The sequence below is a fragment of the Chlorocebus sabaeus genome, chromosome 27, assembly GCF_047675955.1.
Source record: "Chlorocebus sabaeus isolate Y175 chromosome 27, mChlSab1.0.hap1, whole genome shotgun sequence".
NCBI lineage: Eukaryota > Metazoa > Chordata > Mammalia > Primates > Cercopithecidae > Chlorocebus > Chlorocebus sabaeus.
Genome location: NC_132930.1, coordinates 8099941 through 8124021, shown reverse-complemented (window position 1 = coordinate 8124021; position 24081 = coordinate 8099941). Strand labels below are relative to the sequence as shown.

The 24081-nt window shown below is 35.5% G+C and overlaps 1 protein-coding gene across 4 annotated transcripts in view; it reads right to left on the bottom strand.

The window, feature by feature from the left end:
* ATP8A1 (ATPase phospholipid transporting 8A1) overlaps positions 1-24081 on the bottom strand; it is a 266338-nt gene that overhangs the window by 174678 nt on the left and 67579 nt on the right. For 2 of the 4 annotated variants that reach the window (XM_008017516.3, XM_008017518.3), the window contains exons 7-14: positions 20773-20846; positions 14753-14822; positions 13165-13292; positions 8384-8495; positions 6874-7039; positions 5335-5462; positions 2993-3070; positions 1975-2063 (exon numbers count right to left, since the gene is read on the bottom strand). In XM_008017516.3, coding sequence (XP_008015707.1) covers positions 1975-2063; positions 2993-3070; positions 5335-5462; positions 6874-7039; positions 8384-8495; positions 13165-13292; positions 14753-14822; positions 20773-20846 — 845 coding nt within the window. Of the gene's footprint in view, positions 1-1974; positions 2064-2992; positions 3071-5334; positions 5463-6873; positions 7040-8383; positions 8496-13164; positions 13293-14752; positions 14823-17320; positions 17395-20772; positions 20847-24081 lie in introns of all 4 variants that reach the window. The other 2 variants (XM_008017515.3, XM_008017517.3) reach the window with 1 other exon arrangement.

Genomic DNA, 24081 nt, shown 5'->3' with positions numbered 1-24081 from the left:
CTTGAAAATATGATACCATAACCAAAGAGGAACCAGATTTCGGCTTATGCAGTTAAAATTTGCAAACAGAAACTTTTGTTTTTTATTTCTAAATATTATGTTAGATTTCATATCTGGAAAAGGAGCTTATAAATGGTTTGGTCTCACTATCCACAGCTTAAAGAGTAGGAAATATCCGAAAATAAATTTTCTAGGATTACATGGTCAATTCTAGACAAAGCCAGAACTCATGGCTTATGACTGCACCTCAGTATTAAGAAATATTTCCTCAAGAGGTAATTCACTTCACTGGCAATTTAATCTGAATGACAATACTAAGCTCAGACCCATCCTATACTATAACAGTTGTTAATGATGACATCATTAAACCAGACACAGAAGAGCACTGCTCTTTAGAACTACTGCCTAGGAGCATTTAAGTACCTCTTCCAAGAATAAGAGAAAACCTGATAAAATGCAGAAGAAAAGAGAGGCTAGATCTGATTTTAGCTTTCTGTTCTGATAATTTCACAATCAATGATTACTAATTTGATGAACCTGCTTACTGAATTAAAAATCATACAAAGTAAAAAACAATGCCAATTATTCAACAGGTCACTGTGGAAATACTAGTTATACATGAATACATAATTTGTGTAAAAAAAAAATCACCATAAATCTGACAACGTGACAAACTCTAGAATTGCAATAGACTTTCATGTTCTCTACTGGGATGACTGTGGGTTGAATATATAAGTACAAGATGTCAAAAAGTGTGGCTGCAACTCTCTTGCTCCAGCAGCAATTTGTTGGGGGGAGGGTGGAAGAGCCAGGTGAGCCTCTTTAATCTAAGGAAATGAGGACATCTTCAGATAAAGATGAAAAACAGCATCCAGCCCAGTAAACAGTAAGCATGCTTCTGAAATCAGCAGCCTGTCTTTACAGTGTGAAAAAGCCACTCAATCAACTGTCTTTTTAACCTCATTTATACATATAGTTTAGTCATTTTTAGTCAAGCTCTCATAACCCAAAGAACAAGGATATCTAGGAACAACCACACACTTTTGGGATTTTTCACGAAATAGTTACTTATTTATAATTTTAACTAAGGCATTTTCAAAATGTAACACTCTTTGTCACTGGCTGACTGCTCAGAGTGAGTGGGGAAGAGTGGGTGCAAGCCAGAAAACCTAGAAGAAGTGTCCATGCTTGTACGAGTAGGAGATTGATATTTACCAGTCTCACTTGTAGGTAGATAAGGATAATTGGCAAGTTTGACAACAGGCCAATGTCAACCAACCAGGAGAGTGTTTCACCTTTTGATGTCTTTTCTAGGAAATGTAGAAATTAATTTTCTCACATTACGCTATAAAATATTTTAAAGAGAAGGCTATGGAACAGCTTGTAAGCATACCTGGAAATAAGAAATACATTAAATGGGTGCTCAACAAGCATATTCTAAAGAACATTAACAGCCTGATAAAAGTTTCTGATTATATTAATTATCCTCCAGATTCAAGAGTTTCACGTCTCTACCTCCTTTCCATCATCAGAATTCTAGATTGCTCTATGACTGCAAAAAGGAGAGATGATAGAAGAAAAAAGTACCAAAAAGGATAACTGTCACTATTTTAACTTGAAAACTGCCCAAGGCCTGATTATCTGTCCTTACTAGATCCAAGCTATACTCTGATTTATAGTAGTGTAAAGGGAAATACGTTTGCTCCTTATTACCAGGGCAAGAGAGAGACTTTCAGCAACACTAAACACTGAAGATAGCATTGGGCAGAGCACCCACCTCATGTCATCCCAAATGAAAACAATGCCAAACTACAAAATGCGAACTATACATGTGTCCTAAAATTACAACAGCTGCTTTTTAGACTAAAAAAAAAAAAAACCCACACCCTCCCCTAATAAGAACTCCCAAAGGTACCAAACTGTTAGCACTAATTAAACATGTATTTCATATCCTAATTAAAGGGAAAAACTCACCCATAAGCAACTCCCGCTATGGTGCACTTCTTAAACTGCATTACATTGCATGTTAGAGTACCGGTTTTGTCAGAAAATATGTATTTAACCTAAAAAAGTTTAAAATTTCTCATTAATATTTCAAAATATGCCAGTCTTTTATAGAGAAAAAAAAATTCTCATGCTTTTTATTAACATTGCAGGGGCACAATGAATATTACTAAGGGATTACTTTCTGCACATTCATCAAGGAATATATTCAGCTTTTTAAAAACTATTTTACAAATGAATCTTTTCACATATGAATACTGAACACTATCACCATACTAGACAACTAAATTATATAAACATATGCCTCAGTATGGTCTGAATTTCCACTAGAAAGTGCCACTACCACTACTTAACATTTATAGAGCGCTGAAACATCTATCAGCATTTCTCAATGCAACAGTCAACTGTAGAATTTATAATAGCTTGCACAACTAACTTCATGCAACATCTGAATTGGTAAGCAATAAGAATAAGTCTGGACTATATGCGATTTGTAAAGTGTAAGTTGGAATATGGCAACGATACAAAAAAAGAAAAACCTTTTTTAGCTAGAATATGTAAATGGATTACAAATATACATATATGTGAATATAGTATGAATTATAAATCTAACATTCCTATTGACTAGACTCACATAGCTTCCTTGATGAACTTTTCCTCCCTTCCTGCTTGAAAGGTATGAAAAATTCTAAAACTACATTTATCACTTGAAAAGAGCCAATATGTTGCATACTAGCTAGACTGTACACCAAGGGACATCTCTAAGCTCTTGGAGTGCTTTACCTTGAGAGCAAAATCTGCTTTAGACAGTGTTTTTAAAAATTGATTTACTAAAAATGAGAATTGTTCATCATGCTCTAACAAATGTATTATTCGAATAGTGGAAAATTAAAAGCTGTCCATTCATCTGAAGTTATCATATACGGCAGATACCACACCAAATCTGACTCTTTAATTCAACACATAATCAACAATAAATTGAGTTTACCTGGCCAAGTTCCTCATTCAGATTAGATGTTCGAGCCATGGCAGCAGTGTCTGTGGGTTCATAGTGCATGTCAAGATCCTTTAAAAAAAAATTAAATCATTGAATACAACTGGTAATAAGGAATTGTGTGAAATTTTAAAAGAAAACAATTGGTATATTCATACTTCAATAAGTCACTGTTTGATGAACTATATGTAAGCACTAATTTCTTGTCATCCCTATACCATTTAATTCAATTTTTCTGAAAAGTATTCAATATAGACTATCATATTCCACAGTAAGGGCAGAACAGTATGGTACTTAGAGCCTGTCTATGAATCATGCAATCTAGGTTTACTATCATTCCACCATTTTCTGTATAAATGAACTATCATAAGGATTAAAAGACACCACACAAAGTGCATCCTACTGTGTCTGACACAAGGCAAGTATTTAGTAATGTGAGCTAGAACTCAGCAACTAAACACTGCTCAAATAATTAGGTCTTCACACCCCTGGAAAAAGTACCCAAGAGATTCTATCTGGTTACGCTTTCTGGGTCAAGAAGGAAAAACAAAATGCACTTCTCAAAACATAAAAATGTATAGTTTTTGTACTTATTTGTACTTGCCTTTTGCCCAATAATCATGAGACTTGACTATATTATCCTACAAAATAAATATCTTCTATAGTAGGCTATGTTATTAACAAGTCAGGGCTGTAGTTCACAAATTTTCACATCAAATGAAAAGGCCAAAATTCAAAGCCCGTCTCTCCCATCTCTGTATTCTGAACGGATGAACATCACTTCCAAAATAGGCTATTGAGTTTTATGTGCCATGTTTTAAGAGAGATATTAACCAACTGGGCCTTCGTTCAGAAGAGAAAGTGATCAGAATAGAGATTAATCTGGAAGTCATATGAACTGAAGGACAACAGAAGACGACAGGGAATGTTTAATTAGAAAGGAAAAGATAGGATAAACTGGCATGATAGCTGAGTTCAGATATTTTGCAAGACTATCATTCAGAAACAAGATTAAGCACTTTCATAATAGACCCACTGGGAAGAACCAGAATCAAAGGAAGACAGTTATAATCTCATTTTCACACAAGAAAGTTGCCTTGTAAAAGAAGGCTGGAAAGTCAGCATTCTGTCAGATGTTATAAAATCTCTGTGTATTAGAAAGGTGGTTGAAAGCATAAGCCTGCTGGGTTAATCCAACACTAAAATTATATAATTGTTTGAAAAATATTATTTTTGAAAATGGAAACAATAAAGTGATTACCTAGCTTACTTGTGTGATCCTCACAATGAGTTACCCTATTATTGCTATAAAAAACTTCAGTAAGTCTTACTTATGTTTGTACACATCCTATTATATAATTTTTCAGCCATCTATCTCCTGCATGAAGAGAGCTACACCTGCAGCTCATTTTAGATTTCTAAATTACACTGACTTCTTGCCAATGATTTAAGAGGTTGACAGTTTAGGTAGAACATTCGCTACAAGAAGATACTAAGCAGTTACAATAGTTATCAGTTATATTTTTAAAAATTCCAATATTGTTTATATTGAAAGACTTCGCAATGATTGAAAAAGAAAGGAACATCAAAAATAACACAAAGTTTCTCAAAATAAAAGAAAAATTAAATTTTCTGGCAGATTAGGCCCACAGATTTAATTTATATAAATGCACTACTTTTAACTTTGATAAAACTGTAAGACCACATTTAAAAATATTTAGAAAATAGATGTCCAATATTTTTCCAATATTTAACAATATCCAAGAAGAAAATTATCAATAAAAATTTGAGTGAAGCTAAAATTGTTTACAGTGTGGAAAATAACATGGTATAACATAATAATCTGTTTGATATCAGTAACAATTACAGTATTATTTGTATAGTGCTTGATTATTTATGAAGCTCTTTGCTATGTCAAGAGATTCCTTAGTCCATAAAACCACTGTGAGATGTAGGTAAGGCATATTACCCCTATGTCTGTGTTCAAGAAAATAAGTTTCAAAAGAAGTGACTTGAGAAAGTTGATACACCTAGTAAATTATACTAGAATCACAATTCACATATTTAACTCCAAACTCATTGTTCTCCATCTCCCATGACCACTATGTATTCTAAAATAGGTTTCCTGAACTAGAGACCTATTTTCCCCACAATGTCTGGTCTGTAAACTTGCGTGATTCTGAGATGAGGAACTTTGCAACAAATTAGGTTCAAAAATCTGATGCTGTAGTCAAGAGACGGTAGATATAATTAAAACCTTTTTTCTCCTGAGATATCAAAACATCCTAAGGACAAAATTATTTTGTAGGGTGATGACAATCATAATTCATATTTACCCAATTTATGAAGTATGCTTGGGTAAATTTCACAACTTCTAGCGTAACCAACAAGCTGATAGGAATGAGATTGTTGAAAAGGATGATGAAGGTCAAGAAATTCAGTCCAAAATTATTAGCGCCACCATCTGTTGGGAGAGGCAGGAAGAATGTCATTTACAGTTTTATATTTTATTTGCACTGACCCCAAATTAGCATAATACAAGTTTTCCATATTACGTAGCTTATTTGATAATTTGGGAGGAACACTTTGCTGATAATCTATCCTAATTCTCTAGTACATCCTTCAAGACAGAATTGCATTATTTGTGTTCAATATATTGTTAATACAGGTAAGAGTGGTATAAAAGTACTAAGACAGTGAAAGGACTGTCAAATATTGCAAATCCTCTTCCAAACACAAAGGTTAGAGATATTAGAAAGAGCACTGAGGGTTTATAAATATAAAATCTCCATTGGGTAGAGTCACTTTTATATAAATTCTTAAAAGTATTTCCAACTTAAGGCATGCTTTAAGAGCAAAAAATCAAGACAGCAGCAGCAAAAACAATCCAAACTATATGAGTACTATTCACTCCTAGGTAAATTATTCTCCTAGGTACATTATACTCTTCTTCCTCAATAATGAAAATAAAACAGCTATTCCAGATACAATTGTAAAGTATACAAAGAAACAGACTGATGGTAGTAGCAGCTCTGATATTGAAATAATAAATCAGCAACTATAAAAATGACTTGTGACTGCAGCAAAGATAAATCAATGTAATAAAAAAAAACTTTAAAAATACCAGTTTTTGCTATATGACTTTACTAGAATTTGCTTTCACACTTTTGGAAGTTAAGTCTTTATTGGCTAAGTACTCATGAAATAAAAATGTAAACTCATTTCCCAAAAATATCCAGGAGTTGTACATTAATACCACAATAATAAAAGGATAAATGTTCTAAAGGCAAACTATTTACTAGCACTTTCTCTATGATAACATTTAATATAGGACTTAACACATTACTGAGTTCAAAGGAAAGTACACTTGGTTTAAACATTTTTAACCATATAAACCACTTTTTGGCGCTTTTATTTAAATTTTAAAAATTTAAATATTTATATTATATTTAAATATATTTAAATATTTTATATATTTATAAATATATACAATATATATTTAAATATATTATGTTTTATTATATCCACACATGGTCAATCTACTTTCTTTACCATGCAGTTAACCATCTATGTTAAAAACATTTTTAAGGAATAGTTTTCATTGATGTATATCATAAATGACTATACTCCGTGAACATTTCATACCACTATAGAGTTATCATTATGTTTTTAAGGATTCTGAAATTTTAGGATTCCCAAATTTTACTTACACTTGTTAGAAATCTCATTGAAAAACAAAGATCAAACGTCCAGCTATCTTGGCAACAAGGTCTTCTTTTTAGAAACAATAGGAAATTCCATAAAGTAAATCAAGATCAATTGTGAAACAAATACGTTTTAATCTAAAAAAGTGCAGTAAGCACTTGATTGCTTACAGTTTAGATTGAGATACCAGTCTTTTCCAGAATGCCTTCGATTCCAAATGGCTGAGCCCACAGAACAGACAAGAGACATGGCAATTAAGATACAAAATAAAATCAAAATTTGTACATTTGTAATCCGTTCCACATTTGAGAGCTTGAGTGGTGGACTTGTTGAATTCTGTAAAAAGAAACAAGATGAGTAATAAAAAATGTACACCAATGATTTAGCAATGTATACTTAGTATTCTGTTGAGGATGACAAAGTCACAACTCGGTATCTAGTTGTGGGTGGATTCTTGAAAATTATGCAAAACCCATGACAAATGTAATAAGGTGCCAATGCTTAACCACCTCTTTTTTTCAAGGCCACTACACCACCCAGGACTTTTTCTAGGAAATAAATTATAAGAAAGAAGAGGAGAAGGAAATTACATTCCTTTTGCAAAAATAGCTTTTGCATTGTGGCAGGTAAGATGAATAATGCATTACTTGACTATGTAAGCAAAGAGGGTAGTCTAGAAACATTTAGTTAGTGTATCAGTTCAGGAAGAGAGGCAGACAAGGCAGCCCATGTCCCCACACCCAAACAGGCACCTGGAAATTTCAACATATGAAGGCAACATTTAAAGTATCTCCAGCTTTCAAATTTCTGGTGGCATTTAGCAATTGTTTTACTGAATGCAGCAGCAATTTAAGTAGTCCTGGCTATAAAGAATAAGAGGCAAGTTTCCTCAGTTGTATTTGATGATTCAAACGGTTATGTAGACCTGTGCTAACCAAAAAATCCACCGGACAGAAAATTAAATGTCATAATCAATAAAAAATGAAGATTTATAGAATTTATAAAATGGCTAGGGGCGGAATCACTAACAGCAATCTCGCTTGCCTATTGATAATACCTTCATGCCTGTACAAGGTACAAAGGCATTAGCTCTGAGAGCAGATTTTCATTTAGTTTCTTAAAACTGTTTTCCACACCTATCTAACTATTGAATATTGATGGTATAACATAGAGACGGAGCAACCGTACGCAGGTGTGAAGATCAATGCAAGAATTAAAGCTGATGGCAAAAACAGCCTTGCGTATAAATGCTATGAAAAATGGTCATTTGATTCAAATTTCTAAAAAATTTTATAAAAAGATATAAATTTAAAAATATGACTATTACATTAAAATTACAAGACACATATTTTAATGCAGATCACTTATCCTGACATAGACAACCTGTAATAATCACTATAATAGTTAGTAAATGCTGCCATAGACTCATACACAAAATTCTTGAGAGTTCACGTATAATCTCTGGTGAACCTTCCAGTATTCCTGTGTGCAGTGAGCCATTCTTATAGGGAAGTAATTTCAAGGTCCCACTCACAGGAGTACCAGATTCTGAATATATAGGGTTGGATCAAGAATCTGTGACAGATGGTCTCCTATGTTTGGGACCACCACACTGAGATCTATAAATCACACACTCACAAAAGCCTTAGGTTCAAAAGGTTTCATAGAGATAAATCCCACCTGCATCAGCTTGGTGTCATGCCCAGTGTAGACAACTATTCCATGAACCCACTGTGTATTTCTCAACTGAGCTCCTCGAAGAAGAATCTGATCTGCTCCCAGTGGAACAGTGCTAGGACAGATTATGTTGACATTAGAAACAGTATTTTCTAAAATGCTTAAGAACTCTAGTCACCATATAGTTACAAATGTTCCCATTATTAAAATAACCCTTCTCATATTTAATTTTTAGAAAGTAATTTCCCTCCAATACAAATAATTTTCTTAAACAGCAACAACACAAGTATTTAAGTTGTTTTTCCTTAACACCAAGCCGGTCATTTTCTGTAACTTCACTATCTGCTATGGACTGCACTGTGTCCCTCCACTATTCACATGTTGAAGTTCTTACCACCAATATAATGGTATCTGGAAATGACCTTTCAGAAGATAATGTGATATAGAAGAGGTCATGAGGGTTGGGTCCTCATGAAGAGGTCCTCATGAAGAGATTAATGCCCTCATAAAAAGACACTCGAGGAGTTTGCTTTTGTCCTTGTGAGGACACAGCAAGAAGGGGCCTTTTGCCAGCTGGGAAGATGACCCTCACCAGAACCCAATCATGCAGGTACTCTGATCTCAGATGTTTAGCCTTCGGAAAAGTGAGAAAAATAAATTTCCATCATTAAAGCCACCAAGTCTATAGTGTTTTGTTATGCAGCCTGAGCAAACTAATACATTAACCAAAACAGTAGGTAATGTTTTGGAATTCAGAGGCTAATCTACACACGTATTTATAACTTTTCCTAAATTAATAAGTCCATTTAGGTTTCTAAAAGTGTTAGGAAGTGATGGGGCTAAGGAATTTGTCTGCCCACCTCAGCCCCACCACACACACACACACACACACACACACACTCTCTCTCTCTCTCTCTCTCTCTCTCCCCCCCCCCTGCCCCTGCATCCTACCCAAATTAAAAATAGCTTTGTGCATAATAAAGGGCCAAAAAAAATTCCTAAGATACACAGCTCTCACCACTTATTTGCATTGCCAGCCCTGACTCCCTACAGACAAGTCCCTGTACTTAAAACCTCTTAAACATTCATTTTTATAGTATTTGAAGATTGGTTCCCCAAGAATTGTGAATAAATTTCAAAGAACAGTAAGCATTTTGGAGCTGTTCATTCCCTATCATTTAAACCACATTTTTCATGAATAAGGTCCGAGGTGGTATTTTTGTGGATTTTTCACAAGGCTACCCACTATGGTAGGTTACTGGGTGATACAACTCACACAGGGACATAAGAAGGAACAAAGTCACCACAGATATACTGGAGTTCCTGAGGAAAATGTAATACATAAATTTTAATGGGTCATGGATTACTATTACCAAGTCTTCATTTTAATAAGAGAAAAAAGGTCAAATATAAAGAAAATATATTTAAAAATTCTGGAAAAAGAAGGAAACAATTCCTCAAGAAAAGTCTACAGACAACACAGAACTTCCTTGTAAGTGGAGGCAAAGCGAGGCTGAGGTCTTCATTTCTGGTGAGCTGCTCTGGCCCAGTAGGCTTGGAAGGCTAGTAGCAGCTTGGGCCTCGGACATTCAGGAGCTACACAAATTCTACTGACACAGTTAAATCAATCCAGATGGGCAGGTAACAACAGCACTTGCATGAATCCTTAAGAAATACTATATTCCAATTTAGAGAAAGAACAAAGCAACTGCAACTCTCATTCGTTATGTACAATAGCATGCCTTTAGGACATATCTGGAAGGAAACCCCTCCAGTGTATATCTCAAGATTAGGGGTGCATTTCAGAGTTGAAAGGGGCCTTGGGCCTAAAGTGGGTTTCCAATAACTTCTTGGGAAGCTGGACTATGCTCTGGGACACAAATGAGACAACTGTTCCTTACCCAGCCAATGGGGTATAATATGGCAACTGTCATCTCAGCATTGGTGGTGTGGATTGACTGGAATTAGATACAAATTTGTCAAAAGCAAAACATATCACTTTTCAATTACAAGGACTCAAGAAGAATTAGTTAGTTTTCATCACAGCTGGTGTTCCAAGGCTTCTGGCATTAGACTATGACCCTCATCCTTAAAGGAAACCAAGTATACTCATTCCAAAGGGTCTCCAAGAGCTTTGGGTAATCACTGTAAACCCCAAATGTGCTACAGATACAAAGGTCTTGAAAAATCTGTTTCTACCTTCCATATGAAATACAGCATATTATATAAATTCTCTTTGTACCCTGAATCTTGGCACCATCATACAAAGTTTCTCCTTCACGGCATAGATTTGCTCAGCATCAATTTGACAGAAAACTGTTAAGACATGGAAGATGGCCAGTTAAGAATGTCAGACTATAGAAACAATACTGGCATAAATGGCCAAGTCTATCATTAGTCTTTCACCATATGTTCACGGAACGATCACTCTGTGCAAAATTTAGAACAACATGTAATTACTTCAAGGATTACAGGAAAGCTTTTGGAGGATCTGAATGAAGATGACAGTTCAGGGTATACTTCAAATGTCCTTTAAAATTCAAACACTCTAATCATGCAATTACAAAATAATGAAAACACCAAAAACATTCTCTCAGGCTGGTGAGTTGAACTAGTATATTTAGCCAACATTTAGCCACTACAAATGCCTGGGAGATAAGGTATACCATAAAGTAGAGGAAGCAGGGAAAGAAGGGAATGGAGGAGAAAAGAGGGGAGAAGGGAAGCAGGAAAGACTTCACCTTTTCTGCCAGTTTCTGCCTCATTTCTTTGCTCTCTTTGCAACAAAACTCATTGAAAAAGAAGTCCATACTTGCTATTTTCAACTCCTCTTCTTCCATTTTCTCAAACTTACTATCATCAGGCACCTGTTCTAATCAGTTTCAATGATCTCCACTTTCTAAATGTAATTATGTTAGTGGTCAGTTTCATTGTACTTGACCATCAGCAATGTCAGACTCAGTTTTGGTCCCTCTGCCTTGGTACGGTTTCTTCACTCCCTCGGTTACCATCCTATAAACTTGGTCTCCATCTCTTTCACTAGTGCCCTTGCTTTTCCCAACATAACGTTGGAGAGTCTTAGGATGGTTCTTGGGTCTCTTCGATTTTGTCTATACCTTTTCATTCTCAGTGATTTCTTCCATCCTCATAGCTTTAAATGTCTATGCCACCTACTTCCAAATATATCTCACGAACCCAGACTTCTGTCCCAAACTTCAGATATATATTCAACAGCCTCCTGGACATCTCTGTTTGGACCAGAAGAACTTATAAATTCCAAAACTGAACTGCTGATCTTTCTTCCTCAAAATCCTCCAATGAATTCCCATTTCACTCAGAGTAACATTGTCACAATGGCCTACAAAGCCCATAGGATCTGGCCCTCTATTTTCTTTAGGCCCTTCTTCTATTACTCTCTTCATGGATCACAGCACTGCAACCACACTGCCCTAATATTCCACAATTATTCCAGGCACTTTTCCACTTGAAGGTCATGTAATGATAGAACTAATAATTTATACTGACTACTCCTTCCATCTGGAATCATCTCCCTCCAGATAGTCAAAAGGCAAACTTCCTCACCTCCCACGCATCACTGCTCAAACGTTACGTTTTCAATGAGGCTAACTGTGACCATCCTGACAAAAAGCTGTTCCCTTCCAAAGACACCCAATCTTCCTTATGCTGTGCTAATTTTTTCCCAAAGTATTTATCACTTTCTAACATAGTATAAAATTTTCTTATTTCTCATCTTATTGTTTGTATGTTTGCCATTACCTTACTGCAACAAAGTAAACTCACAAGGTGCTATGGTCTGAATGAATGTTTGTGTCTCCTCAAAATTCACATGTTGAAACCGAATTCCCAAAGTGGTGGTATCAGAAGGTGGGGCCTTTGGGAATGGAATTCATGCCCTTATAAAAGAGGTCTGAGGGCCTCCGCCATGTGAAGACACATACTGGATGACACCTATGAGAAACAGGCCCCCAGCAGACACTGAATCTTCTAGTACCTTGATTTTAGACTTCCCAGGTTCCAGAACTGTGAGCAATAAATTACTGTCATTCATAAATTACCCAGTCTAAGATATTTTGTTACAACAGCCTGAATAGACTAAGGATTAAGGCCAGGAATATTTATTTGCTTTGTTCACTGTTGCCCCCTTAACACCTGTAACTGGCTTGGCTTACTAGGTGCTTAATATGTACTGGTTGAATGAATGAGGAAAGGGGTAGAAGAGGAGAAACAAGAGAGGCAGGAAGCAGGTAACAAAAAGAGATGAGATGACTATAATTAATAACACAGGCTAGAAAGAGCATTTAAAATTTCATGGAGAAGACAATAAATTATCCAGTACAACAGACCCTCTGAAGGTAGAGTCTGAGCTCCTTGAAGCATCTCAAGATCACAGGAAAGGACCCAGGCCATGCAGATTGAATAGTTAAGCCTATAACACGAGTATTTTGGCCAAAGAATAAGCCACAGGTAATTCTTACTCCCATTGTTTACCCACGAAACAATGTCCCAGAAGCTTGGAATATCTCTGAAAATATCCTCCTGCCAGATTGGCAGGAACTCTGGGAAGTCATCAGCCATACTACATGAATGGATAAGATTCAACATCCTCACAGAAGGACTCAGGGTAGAATATAAATGCTTTAAAAAGGGTTTTGAGTACTCAAACTTAGCACACAAGAAAATAACATGTATCCAGACTTGGATGACACAGCAATACACTATGACACAATGGATTCTGTGTTTTTATGAAGACTGATTTTACATACCCATGTCCATCAAGCCTTATGTTTCCAACAAAATCGTAGAGATGTCTGTTTGGACTTTCACACTCTATTCTGCCAGAAATCCTCATCAAACTGTCAATGTCTTTGATATCTGACGTTGCAGGCAAGCCCTGTTTGGAATTTTTAAATAAGCAAAAAGTGTATTAAATAAGTTGTATCTGGGCAAAGAGGAGGAATTTTGAATTCATCCAAGTCTTGAGATCTAAGGGATCTCATTATTTTTATAAGCAATTCTCCCTTACTTTGTCAAATCATAATTAAGAGATACCTTCCTCCCTGACTTGAGCACAGGTTTTAAGCACAAGAATAGGGCACCTTTATGAGAGTTCTTAAATATGTTTAAGAGACTATAAGCTAGTCTGCAAAGATAATTTGAAGTCAGTCCCCAAAGCACCATTTGCTTCTGAAAATAAAAGTAATATTTAGCACTATACAGTCTGTCTTCAGAAACTAAAAAAGACGAAAAATAGATGGAATTTGTGTTCAAAGAACTAGCATTGTTTCTTTTTATTCCACTGAGAAAGGAAACTCCAAAACAGGGTTTCCCTCTGGCCAACCAGAAGCAGCTGCCGCTGAGCAGGGCCCTCACACAGTGGCAGTCTGGGTCCAGGCCCTCTGTGATGATCTAGTTCCAACACATCCCGACCCTCTCAAATGTCATTTTCATCCTTCATCTAGAAACCAAGGGCATACACTTTTAGAGTCCCTCTTAAAACTTTAAAAACTTTACAGTTGTTTTTGCTTGAGATGATATGAAAAGTAAATGTAGAAATGTAAACTATTCCCCAAGATGAGAGTTTTTGAACGGCAATAGAAAGTATGACTTTTTAAAAAACTTTTATTTTAGGTTCAGGGGTGTACAATGGAGCTTATGTAGGTAAACTTATGTTATGGGAGCTTCTTGTACACCTTTTTTTGTTTTTGTTTTTGTTTTTGTTTTTTTTGAGACGGAGTATCACTTTGTTGCCCAGGCTGGAATGCGGTGGCATCATCTCGGCTCACTACAACCTCTGCCTCTCAGGTTCAAGCAATTCTCCTGGCTCAGCCTCCTGAGTAGCTGGGATTACAGGTGTGTGCCACCACGTCTGGCTATTTTTTGTATTTTTATTAGAGACAGGGTTTCACCATGTTGGTCAGGCTGGTCTCAAACTCCTGACCTCGTGATCTGCCTGCCTCGGCCTCCCAAACTATGATTACATATGTGAGCCACTGTGCCCAGCCTGGTACAGCTTTTTAACATGGCGAAGTCAAATTATAATTTGAACCAGGTGAATAGGAAAAAGTTAAAACATATCAAAGCCTTAGAACTACTATTATCTGACTGTTAGCTATTACATAATTAAAAATATTACAAATAGTATCTATGAGACAGACCACATTAACCCAGACAAATACATAGGAGTCTTCCATAATACTTAACAATACCAGTTTATAAAATATTTTTTTTTGTGGTTCCATGGGAACATATTTGCAATAGGACAGATTACTTCAAGACAATAACACAAAGAAAGAAGTCTTAATTCCATGTAATAAAAGAGCAGTGATTCTATATACTTGTATCAGATCTTACCTGCCTAATTTTCAAGTTTGTTTCACCATCTAAGTTGGATGTTTCAATGTAGCACATGGCTTGGGGCTCACTGTAGTTTGGAGTTGAGAAGCACAAAGATTTAGTGGGGGAAGAAAAGCATAACAACAACTTATTTAAATGCTTAGACTCAATGAAGCCTTTCATTCTAGACAAAGTAATAGTTACCTAGCTTCTTGATGATTTTCATTCTAACAGCAAGATGCTGTGAGGCAGAACCCATGCATGACAACTCATGGATTAGCTTTTCAGCCAGAAGGACCAAAAGCAATTTCCTGACAACAATCAGTAATGGTCTTCAAGATAATGCAAATGAATAGATTTGCACATATTTAAATTGTTCATCCACATAGACACAACACAGACTGTATCTGAAATGTAAAGCAGTTTTGTGTCTGGATTTATCTTTAGCTCAAAAACACCACATGAGATTTCATGCTCATGGCACACATGTAAATTGGTTAAGAAAGTGGTTGATGAGAAAATTCCAGATTGCTAGTTCTACAAACCTGCATTTACTACCCTTTAGCTATGATGAATAGGATCATATAAACCATAATATTTACATGTTAAGGTTATTTAAAAAAAAGTAGTATGAACAAATTTTATGATGAAAGTGGATATATAGCTTTCTCCCTCTGTTTTCCACTCCTCCACTCCTGCTCTCCTATTAAAGTTGCTTAAGAGATTCTCACAGCGGTAAAAACTAAAACTAAAATCAGTCAGCTAGGCCATATTGCTCCTTGACCTGAACCTAGAAGATACACTTCATGGGTTCCCTACCAGTGTGTCTTAGTAAAATCTGCTGTGTGGTGGCTGGCATTAGGGGTCCATGTTCTCCAGTTTTATCACACCACCACAGCCCAGACTGTCTTATCTTTCCTCTTCACATGCTGATTTGACCTGCCCGGCAGCTACAGACATGTGAGTTTGTAGCACAACTGTATAGTCTGACCCTCAATTCTAAAGAAAAGCATTCTAAAGTTAATCTCATTAATGCCTGCTTATATAACAGGCCTAATTTACTAACATCACGTAAGTATTATAAATGTAATCTCTTATAAGCCTGTGTACTCAAAGCTAGAAAGAAAAAAATTTACAAATTACAAACACCTGGAATTTTCTAATCAACTTCCAACCTGTACATGTGCAAAACAGACTATTCCAAGTTTCAGAAATGGGCATGTAGCTTAATTCTTTGGCCCGAAGATTTGTGAAAATTGCTTAAACACACAGACATTAATCAAAAATATTTTACTGATTCATTTTAAAGTAGCTCTGCAAGTTCTTCAATTTACTCTATGAGCTTTCTTTCATAAAAGCTGCTACTTTTTCCGAAAATGAAGTCCTTCAATATTTATATTTTCACTCTATCACTTACTCAAAATTTTAGTTTTTAAATCACTGTCACAATAGCAATTTGGCTCTGGAAATTGCTCCAAATTTGTAATTTACTTACGTATACATTTGAAACATAGTTTATGAATTTATAAAACACATCTTCCGATAATATAGAAGCATGATGACAGAGAAAATACTAAATGACAATGTTGATTCCATATTCTGACAATTAGAATAACATTCTAATTCTACTTTTTTTTTTTTTCATAAAGTAACTTATCTAGGTCTTTAAATGGCTAGGAAGTTAGGAAGTTCAAATAGCTAAGTTCTATTTGAAGTTGGGCTAATAAAATATGCATCGAAATTGAGAACATTCTCAACAATCACTTAAGACAGCAGTTACTGAAGCAATTCTTAATAGTGCTGTGAAAAGGCAGCAAGAAGTCTCAGATAAGGAATCATGCTAGATCATAAATATTTCAGCAAATTATGATGACATCTAAAACACAAACTAGTCAAGAGAGGCAAAGCAGGCTTTTTGATTAGTAAGTGAAAAATGAAACAAGATGCATATCACAATACAGACACTAGTAGACAGCTGAAATTGATCACAGGAACGTGCACTTTGTCACTAGATACAAGTGGGATAAAAGTTGATTGCAAAGCATGCGGTACAAAATGTGCAACATCCAGCTTTGTGCAGGGGGTCCTCTATAAACCCTATGAGCCCAAATTATAGTCACAATCGCTGGAAGGATTTTACAGAACTTACAGAAAAATTTAAAATACAAGAATAAGACATATTTATAATCTAATCAATTTTCAACGACTGTTTCATGAAAAGCTTAACATTGTTCAAAATAATATTCTGGAGAGAATAAATTAAGCCTTAGTACTTAGGCATGTTATTAAATATGAATATATATTAATGGTACATAGGAAATTAAAATCTACCTTCATTGTCATGCCTCTTAGACTCCTATTGATAACAACAGGAGTTCAATCTGCCCAGCTGAAGGACAAGCATCACTCAACATAGTATTCCAAAATCCCTTTAAAACATCTGTGAAATGTCCATCACCAAGCAGTATAAAAAGTTTGTGTTTTAAAGGAAGAGACACAGAACTCAACCATATTTGGGTGCAACTGTTCTCTGGTTTACGGTGAGGACCCACATACACGCATCCTATACGACTCAGTGGTTCTAACCTTGAGGACAGACTGATGAGATCTGCTGGGAGATGTTCCCCATTGGTCACTTTCACTATCTCCCCTACTGCCACCTACATGTCCCAGTATAAAATAATTAAAATGGCAAAAAAAAAATGAACAGAGAAAAAACAAAACAAACAAATGGACAAAAGAGACAGAAAGTTCGAAATTATTATAGAAAATAATACATGTTAATAAAAACATTTAATGCCATTTTTTTCAAAACTTATTTTGATCAGGTCTGAAGCATAAGAAAACATTTAGTATTTGAGGGTTATTTATTTGCTTTTAAGCCCAATTTAAATTTTTAGTGTAAAAACTTAATTTTTAAAAGTTTACTCATAAGCTTATAAAATTAAAGCATATTTTATAGAGAACTACATTATATTCTAGATTTTTCTTTCTCAAATTTCTCAACCTCATGCCATCTACTGTATGTCCACAGTATTCCAACCCTGACTTAGTCATTACCAAAAAAGGAAGGAAATAATGATGAAAATTATTTTTTAGGGTTGTGATAGGGTTTTGAAAAAAAAGTATACTAGTTCCCGCCCCACTTAAAAAAAAACAACTATTAAAAACGTTCTGACTCCAAAATATTTTCAAAGTTAATTGAATAAATATCTTATTAACTTTAATGCCAAGCTGCAAAGACACAGGCCTTAGGAAGTCAGAAGGCATAACTGCAGCCTTTTGAGTTACTTAGCAATTAATGCATTGTTTTCGAAGGGTAAGCCTTTGAATTCAGAGAAATTTTTTCAGAGATGGTATGAAATAGACATGCCAAGAATATTGACTTGAATTAACAGCTTGAGTTATTTTACTCTACTTTATACTTTCTTAACACATAAATGTATTATTTATTAAATGCTAAAATCTGTTTCATTTCAAAATGAAAGCCTATGAAACACAGTAACTTTCAACCATGTTCATGCTTTAATTTCAAACTACCTCACAGAAGATGCACTCTTAGTAATTAAAAATTAAAGAAATTGAAAATTAAAATATTACAAACAGTTGTTTACTCTTACTGCTAAGTGGTTGCTCACTTGCAGGTGAAAATCATCATGTACCTCTTTTGACAGTGGACAATGTAAAGATAGATTAGGAGTATTCCAACCCTGACTTAGTCATTACCTAAAGTCAAAATTTCTCTTTCTGTTAAATGATTAAACACTACTACCTATTTCATGAGGTTAACGCAGATTCAAAGGAGCTAAGTAATGCTAAAACTCTTTGAGAAAAAAAAAATCCTGAAAGGTGGTATTCTGCTACTTGGATTGAAATGTCTAACAGCACAGCCTTTATTTTGAATTCTACTCAATAACAAAAAGCAACGAATCAGATAATCTTTTAAAAATACAATCTTGGAGGAAGTTAATCACTGTGGAGACCATATTAAGACACAGAAACTGTTTTGATAAACTGATATTCATAGCCACCAGTAAGTGTTTTTAATGTTTATAAAACAAGTTCTGTAAAAATGGTCTAAAGTTTAAGCAATACAAATAGCTTTCTGGGGAGTTTCTGAAATTGGATAGAGTCAGACAGCAAAGATTTTGAAAATTTCCAACTTAAAATTAAGTATAAATTCAGGGCAGTATAGTCGACTATCTTCACATTTTTGAGCATCAAAAATAAAAATTGTATTTAATGGTTCAGTGTATATGATTCATTCTATAATTATGTCTCTAAGTGTTTAATCGGGAAAACAATACTTTCCCAAATTGTTAGAAGGTGTTACTATCATTTTGAACTTGCTTATACAGTCACGTGACAATGACAGGTGCAGCTTCTGAGGAAAGGATTGTTAGGCATTTTTGTCACTGTGCGAGCATCACAGAGGGTACCTATACAAACCTAGATGTATAGTCTATAGGCCATATGGTCTAGCAGATTGCTCCTAGGCTACAAACCTGTACAGCATGTTACTGTACGGAATAGTGTAAAGAAACAGTGACACAATAGTGAGTATTTGTGCAATAGGAGTTTTTCTGCTCCATTATAATCTTATGGGACCACCGTTGTGTATGTGTTTCGTAACTGACTGAAATGCTGTTATACAGCACACAACTGTAGAACATTCAGACGGCCAACTGTCCAATACATTCATCACATTTTTACTTAGTAAAACTGAATGGACACCATTCTGTAGGGTACTCTTAAAGCTTATCAATGTAAACAAAAAGAATTGGGGAATATTAGAATTTGATCATTTAATCCATCTTAATATAAAAGATGTGAAACCAAGGCATGAGAGATTAAGCAGTTGGTTCAAAATCACCAACTCAGAATAAGAATCCCGGCTTTTCACTCTCTAAGGAGAGCTCTCTCTAGATACTACCTAGAACCTGAGACAATGACAATAAGCTCTCCCTCAAGCTAATTCTCAAGACGCCAAGAATGGATGGTTAGCTTCACTCAGTTTTAGAGATTTATCCTGATAAAGTTACAAGCAAAGGAAACTCAGAACAGAAAGGGTGATTTGAAAACATCTATATCAATTTTTCTGAAAACAAAAACCTATAGGTAGATGGCACAAAAAGATATAGAAATATAACTACCTGCAGTTACTTTAATTGGTTATAGACTTACTTCTATAAATATCTAGATTACTTTTACTTGTTCAGCTAAGTTTCACTAACTTGTCATGAATTGAATCACTTTAAATGATGACCTGATTAAATAGATTTTGAAAAAAGGACACCATCCATATTCATATGTGGATTTACAAATAAAACTGTCCAAGGAAATGATGATAAACAACCTCTAAAATATTAAAAACAATTTTTCTTAATTTAAAATAGGACTAGTTTATAGTTTTTAAACCTAAAACCATTTGAAAGTCACATTCTTTAAAGGGTAACAGTGCCATATGAATACTAATTCATACTGAATACTAATTCATGACTAAAATATGAGTAAAATGAAAATTTAAATTAAGTAACTGAAAGAACTTAAAAGAAAGAGCAAAGTACTTTTCTGTTGGAAGAGTATGGCATTTCAAAAGTCATGATGGCAGAAAGAATCATTCATCCATTTTTTAGTACCATTCCATCACAATAATCAAGAAACTTTGCAGGGATTTATGATGAACAAGGATTGAAAGATAAAAATATCAATAGAACTCAATCCATGTATGATATAAAATAAATGACAGGAAATCTTAGAAGAATTATGATCCCCAAAAAAGGATCTGGATAGATTCAGAGGGAGAGTAGACTCTTAATTATATTTGAATGATAAAGTATAGTACCTATCACTTATTCTATATGGCAAACATGAAAGAGCCCTTTAAGTCCAATCAATTTTTTAAATGTTTAAATAAAAATTATTAGAGAGGTTTTAAATTCTTCGTTTATTCCTTATTTCCTTGGAGAAATCACAAGGTCAATGCAGGGTAGAGAAACCATCCTCTACACTGTTTGAGCATCAGTAGGCATCTCTACCTTGATGAGAGAAGTACAGTGTCAGCAGGTATATACTCTTTGCCTTTTATTACAACTATATCTCCAACATTTACCTGAAAGAAAACTGGGAATTGGTTAATTATCTGCATTGAAAGATAGTTACAAATATACAACCCATTGTAAAAAGCACAGAATACAGTAAAAATGGTTATTGGCAAACAAGAACCTCTTATCTTCACAAAATGGAAGAAAATTATCTAGGAGTGAGACCAGGGTTGGAGGAATCCTTTTAAAAAATGGACATTATATACGAGATATATAACTTATCTTGATAAAATCAATCTATTCTATCCACTTAATTGCCATCTCAACTTCTCATATCCTCTCTTTGACATAAAAACATAAAGGAGGAATTTACCAATATAAATCTTTATCCTATTGAAGGAAATCCCAATGCAACTGGAGACGTTATTATATATAACTGCTCCTCACAATAATGCTTGTGAAACTAGTATTGCTTATAACTCATCCTCTGGAGAGAAAGAAAATGAGTCTGAGATTCTGAGATTTTTGCTTAAGATGACGGGGAGTCGAAGAGCTTAGACTCAAATCCACATCTGACTGTCTGCAAATCCTGATTTTGCATAATTTTGTGAAACTATCAATGCATTTTAAATTAAAAGTTAATCTCTTCATTTTACTACCTCTTAGCATTTTTCTGAGCCCAGCATAAAGACAAAGACATACTATGTTCAAAAACTGTTAGCAATAATTTAAGTGACAGATGTGTCACATAGCTTTTGGCAAACAATACAATAACTAAGCAGCAACTTGGCTTAACTGAGTTGACCAAGTTACACTGTTAGCCGCTCCCCCTACATCATGAAAGTTGACCTCTTGGCTGAGCGCGGTGGTTCAGGCCTGTAATTCCAGCACTTTGGAAGGCCGAGGCGGGCGGATCACAAGGTCAGAAGATCAAGATCATTCTGACTAACACAGTGAAACCCCGCCTCTACTAAAAATACAAAAAATTAGCCGGGCATGGTGGCAGACACCTGTAGTCCCAGCTACTGGGGAGGATGAGGCAGGATAATGGTGTGAACCCAGGAGGCGGAGCTTGCAGTGAGCCCAGATAGCGCCACTGCACTCCAGCCTGGGCGATATGGCGAGACTCCGTCTCAAAAAAAAAAAAAAAAAAAAAAAAAAAAGAAAGTTGACCTCTTAGTAGACAAATGAGCTTAAACATGAATTTCAATACATAATAGATGGAAAAAAAAGACTTTTTAAATTAAAGCCTGTTTGTTCTTCCCCCTCCCTACTTTTCCTTGAACTCTAAAATAACACTACTGAGGGTAAGAACAGAATAGTGTCCTTTGTGGGAATCATAATAAGAAATTACTGCAGAGGCAGCCCACTGCGGTCTATTATTTACCAAAAGAAGAGGTTAGGAAAGGTTGGGGCAGGGGTATTGTCTTTTCATTTATGACATGTATGTTTAGTGTCCACGTACGGAAGTTCTGGGTCTCTTGATTCAAAAAATAATTCAGCTGAAATCTGAAATTCGGACTAGCTGAAACTGGCAAATTACCAGGGATCTCGGAATCCAACACCCCCCACCTCAAAAAAGGGCAAAGAGGAAAAATTAAAAACTGCAAGTATAAATGTAAACTGGTCTTTAAAATAATGTGCTGTGATAATACCGTGATTACTCACCGATAGAAAAATAAAATGTAAATTCTCTGTAACCATGACACTTAGAATGCATCCAGGTTACCATTTAATTGTTCTTTAATCACCTCCTGTGTGTTAATGTTTCTTCTTAAATTCAACTATGTGCTTCAGAAAATCAGAATCATACTCTCTACACTATCATGTTAGAGTCTAACAGTCAGATTTAAATCCCTCATTAATTGTGCTGCTTTCCAACATCTTTACTCATTGTAAGACAAAAGAAGGGCTTGCGGTTATTAAACTCAATAAAATAGTAACAATTTATATGGTACCCCAGCGGCCTGGGAAAACCATGGGCTTACTAAATGCTGAAGTTCTTACTAAAGCATGCTAAATCAATGAATGCTAAAGTTCTTTACTGTAAGGAAGGCAGGCAACTTAACTCCTTAGGATGCCTATGTTTAAGATCAATTTCTCAAAAGACATCCAAACACCTGTCTTTCCTTTTGGGTTCTGAGCTCCTAATATAGCATTCCCCTTCCAGTCTAGTGTGTGCATAAGACGAACCAAGAGAAGAAAAAGTCAAGATGACAAAAATGCTTTGATCATATATATTCTAATCGGAGGAATGTCATGATAAAGCAGTTTTAGTCCCCAAAATGCCAAAGTTAAGGAAATGTTTAGGCCTTTCAGTCCACTACCTACAGCCTTCTGAAGTCACTGATATTAGCAACATTGAGGATTATGTAAAATAGTAAGATTATCAGACTGCAACAGCCTTATTTAAAAATCCAACTATTGGCTGGGTGTGGTGGCTCACACCTGTAATCCCAGTACTTTGGGAAGCCAAGGCGGGTGGATCACCTGAGGTCAGGAGTTCAAGACCAGCCTGGCCAACATGGTGAAACCCCATCTCTACCAAAAATACAAAAATTAGCTGGGCTTGGTGGCAGGTGCCTGTAATCCCAGCTACTCAGGAGGCTGAGGCAGGAGAATCGTTTGAACCCAGGAGGCAGAGGTTGCAATGAGTCGAGATCACGCCACTGCACTCCAGCCTGGGCAACAGAGCGAGACTCCGTCTCAAAAAAAAAAAAAAAAAAAAAAAAAGGAAAGAAAAAAGAAAAAATATATACATATTGTGGTGGAAGCTTCATGCATTAAAGTGGCTTTGCAGAGTAACTTTTACACATGCATTCAGCCCACCACATCATGCTTCCCTAATAAGTCAGAAGAATATGTTGATTCCAAGATTCTTCTGCTAAATTATCTACCTTTATACATCTCAAAAACCTGTGAACAGTGTTAGCTGCACCTCATTGTAAAGAAATAATCTGTGGCAAGAGCAATGAAACCAGCAGCTTACAGTTCAGGCAGGTGTCACAATGTAGTTTCGTGTAGGGCTTTGTGATTACAATACTTTCTTTTAAAACTATGTATCTGCAAGCTAACCTTTTGCAACAGGGAAAAGGTTTCAGGGCAGTAACTGGAGAGAGAAACCATTAACACCTCAGAGCTGCAGTCTGCCCAGCTGTGAGTGATTAGATGTATGCTAGGCAAATTTGTAGGTCCTTTGAGGGCCGTTGAAGGGCAACCACAGCAGCCACACATTTAGAAAGGCAGAGAAAGAGCCCTGAAGTAAAGCCGATTTACACTAAGGTCTATCATATCGCCTTGGCA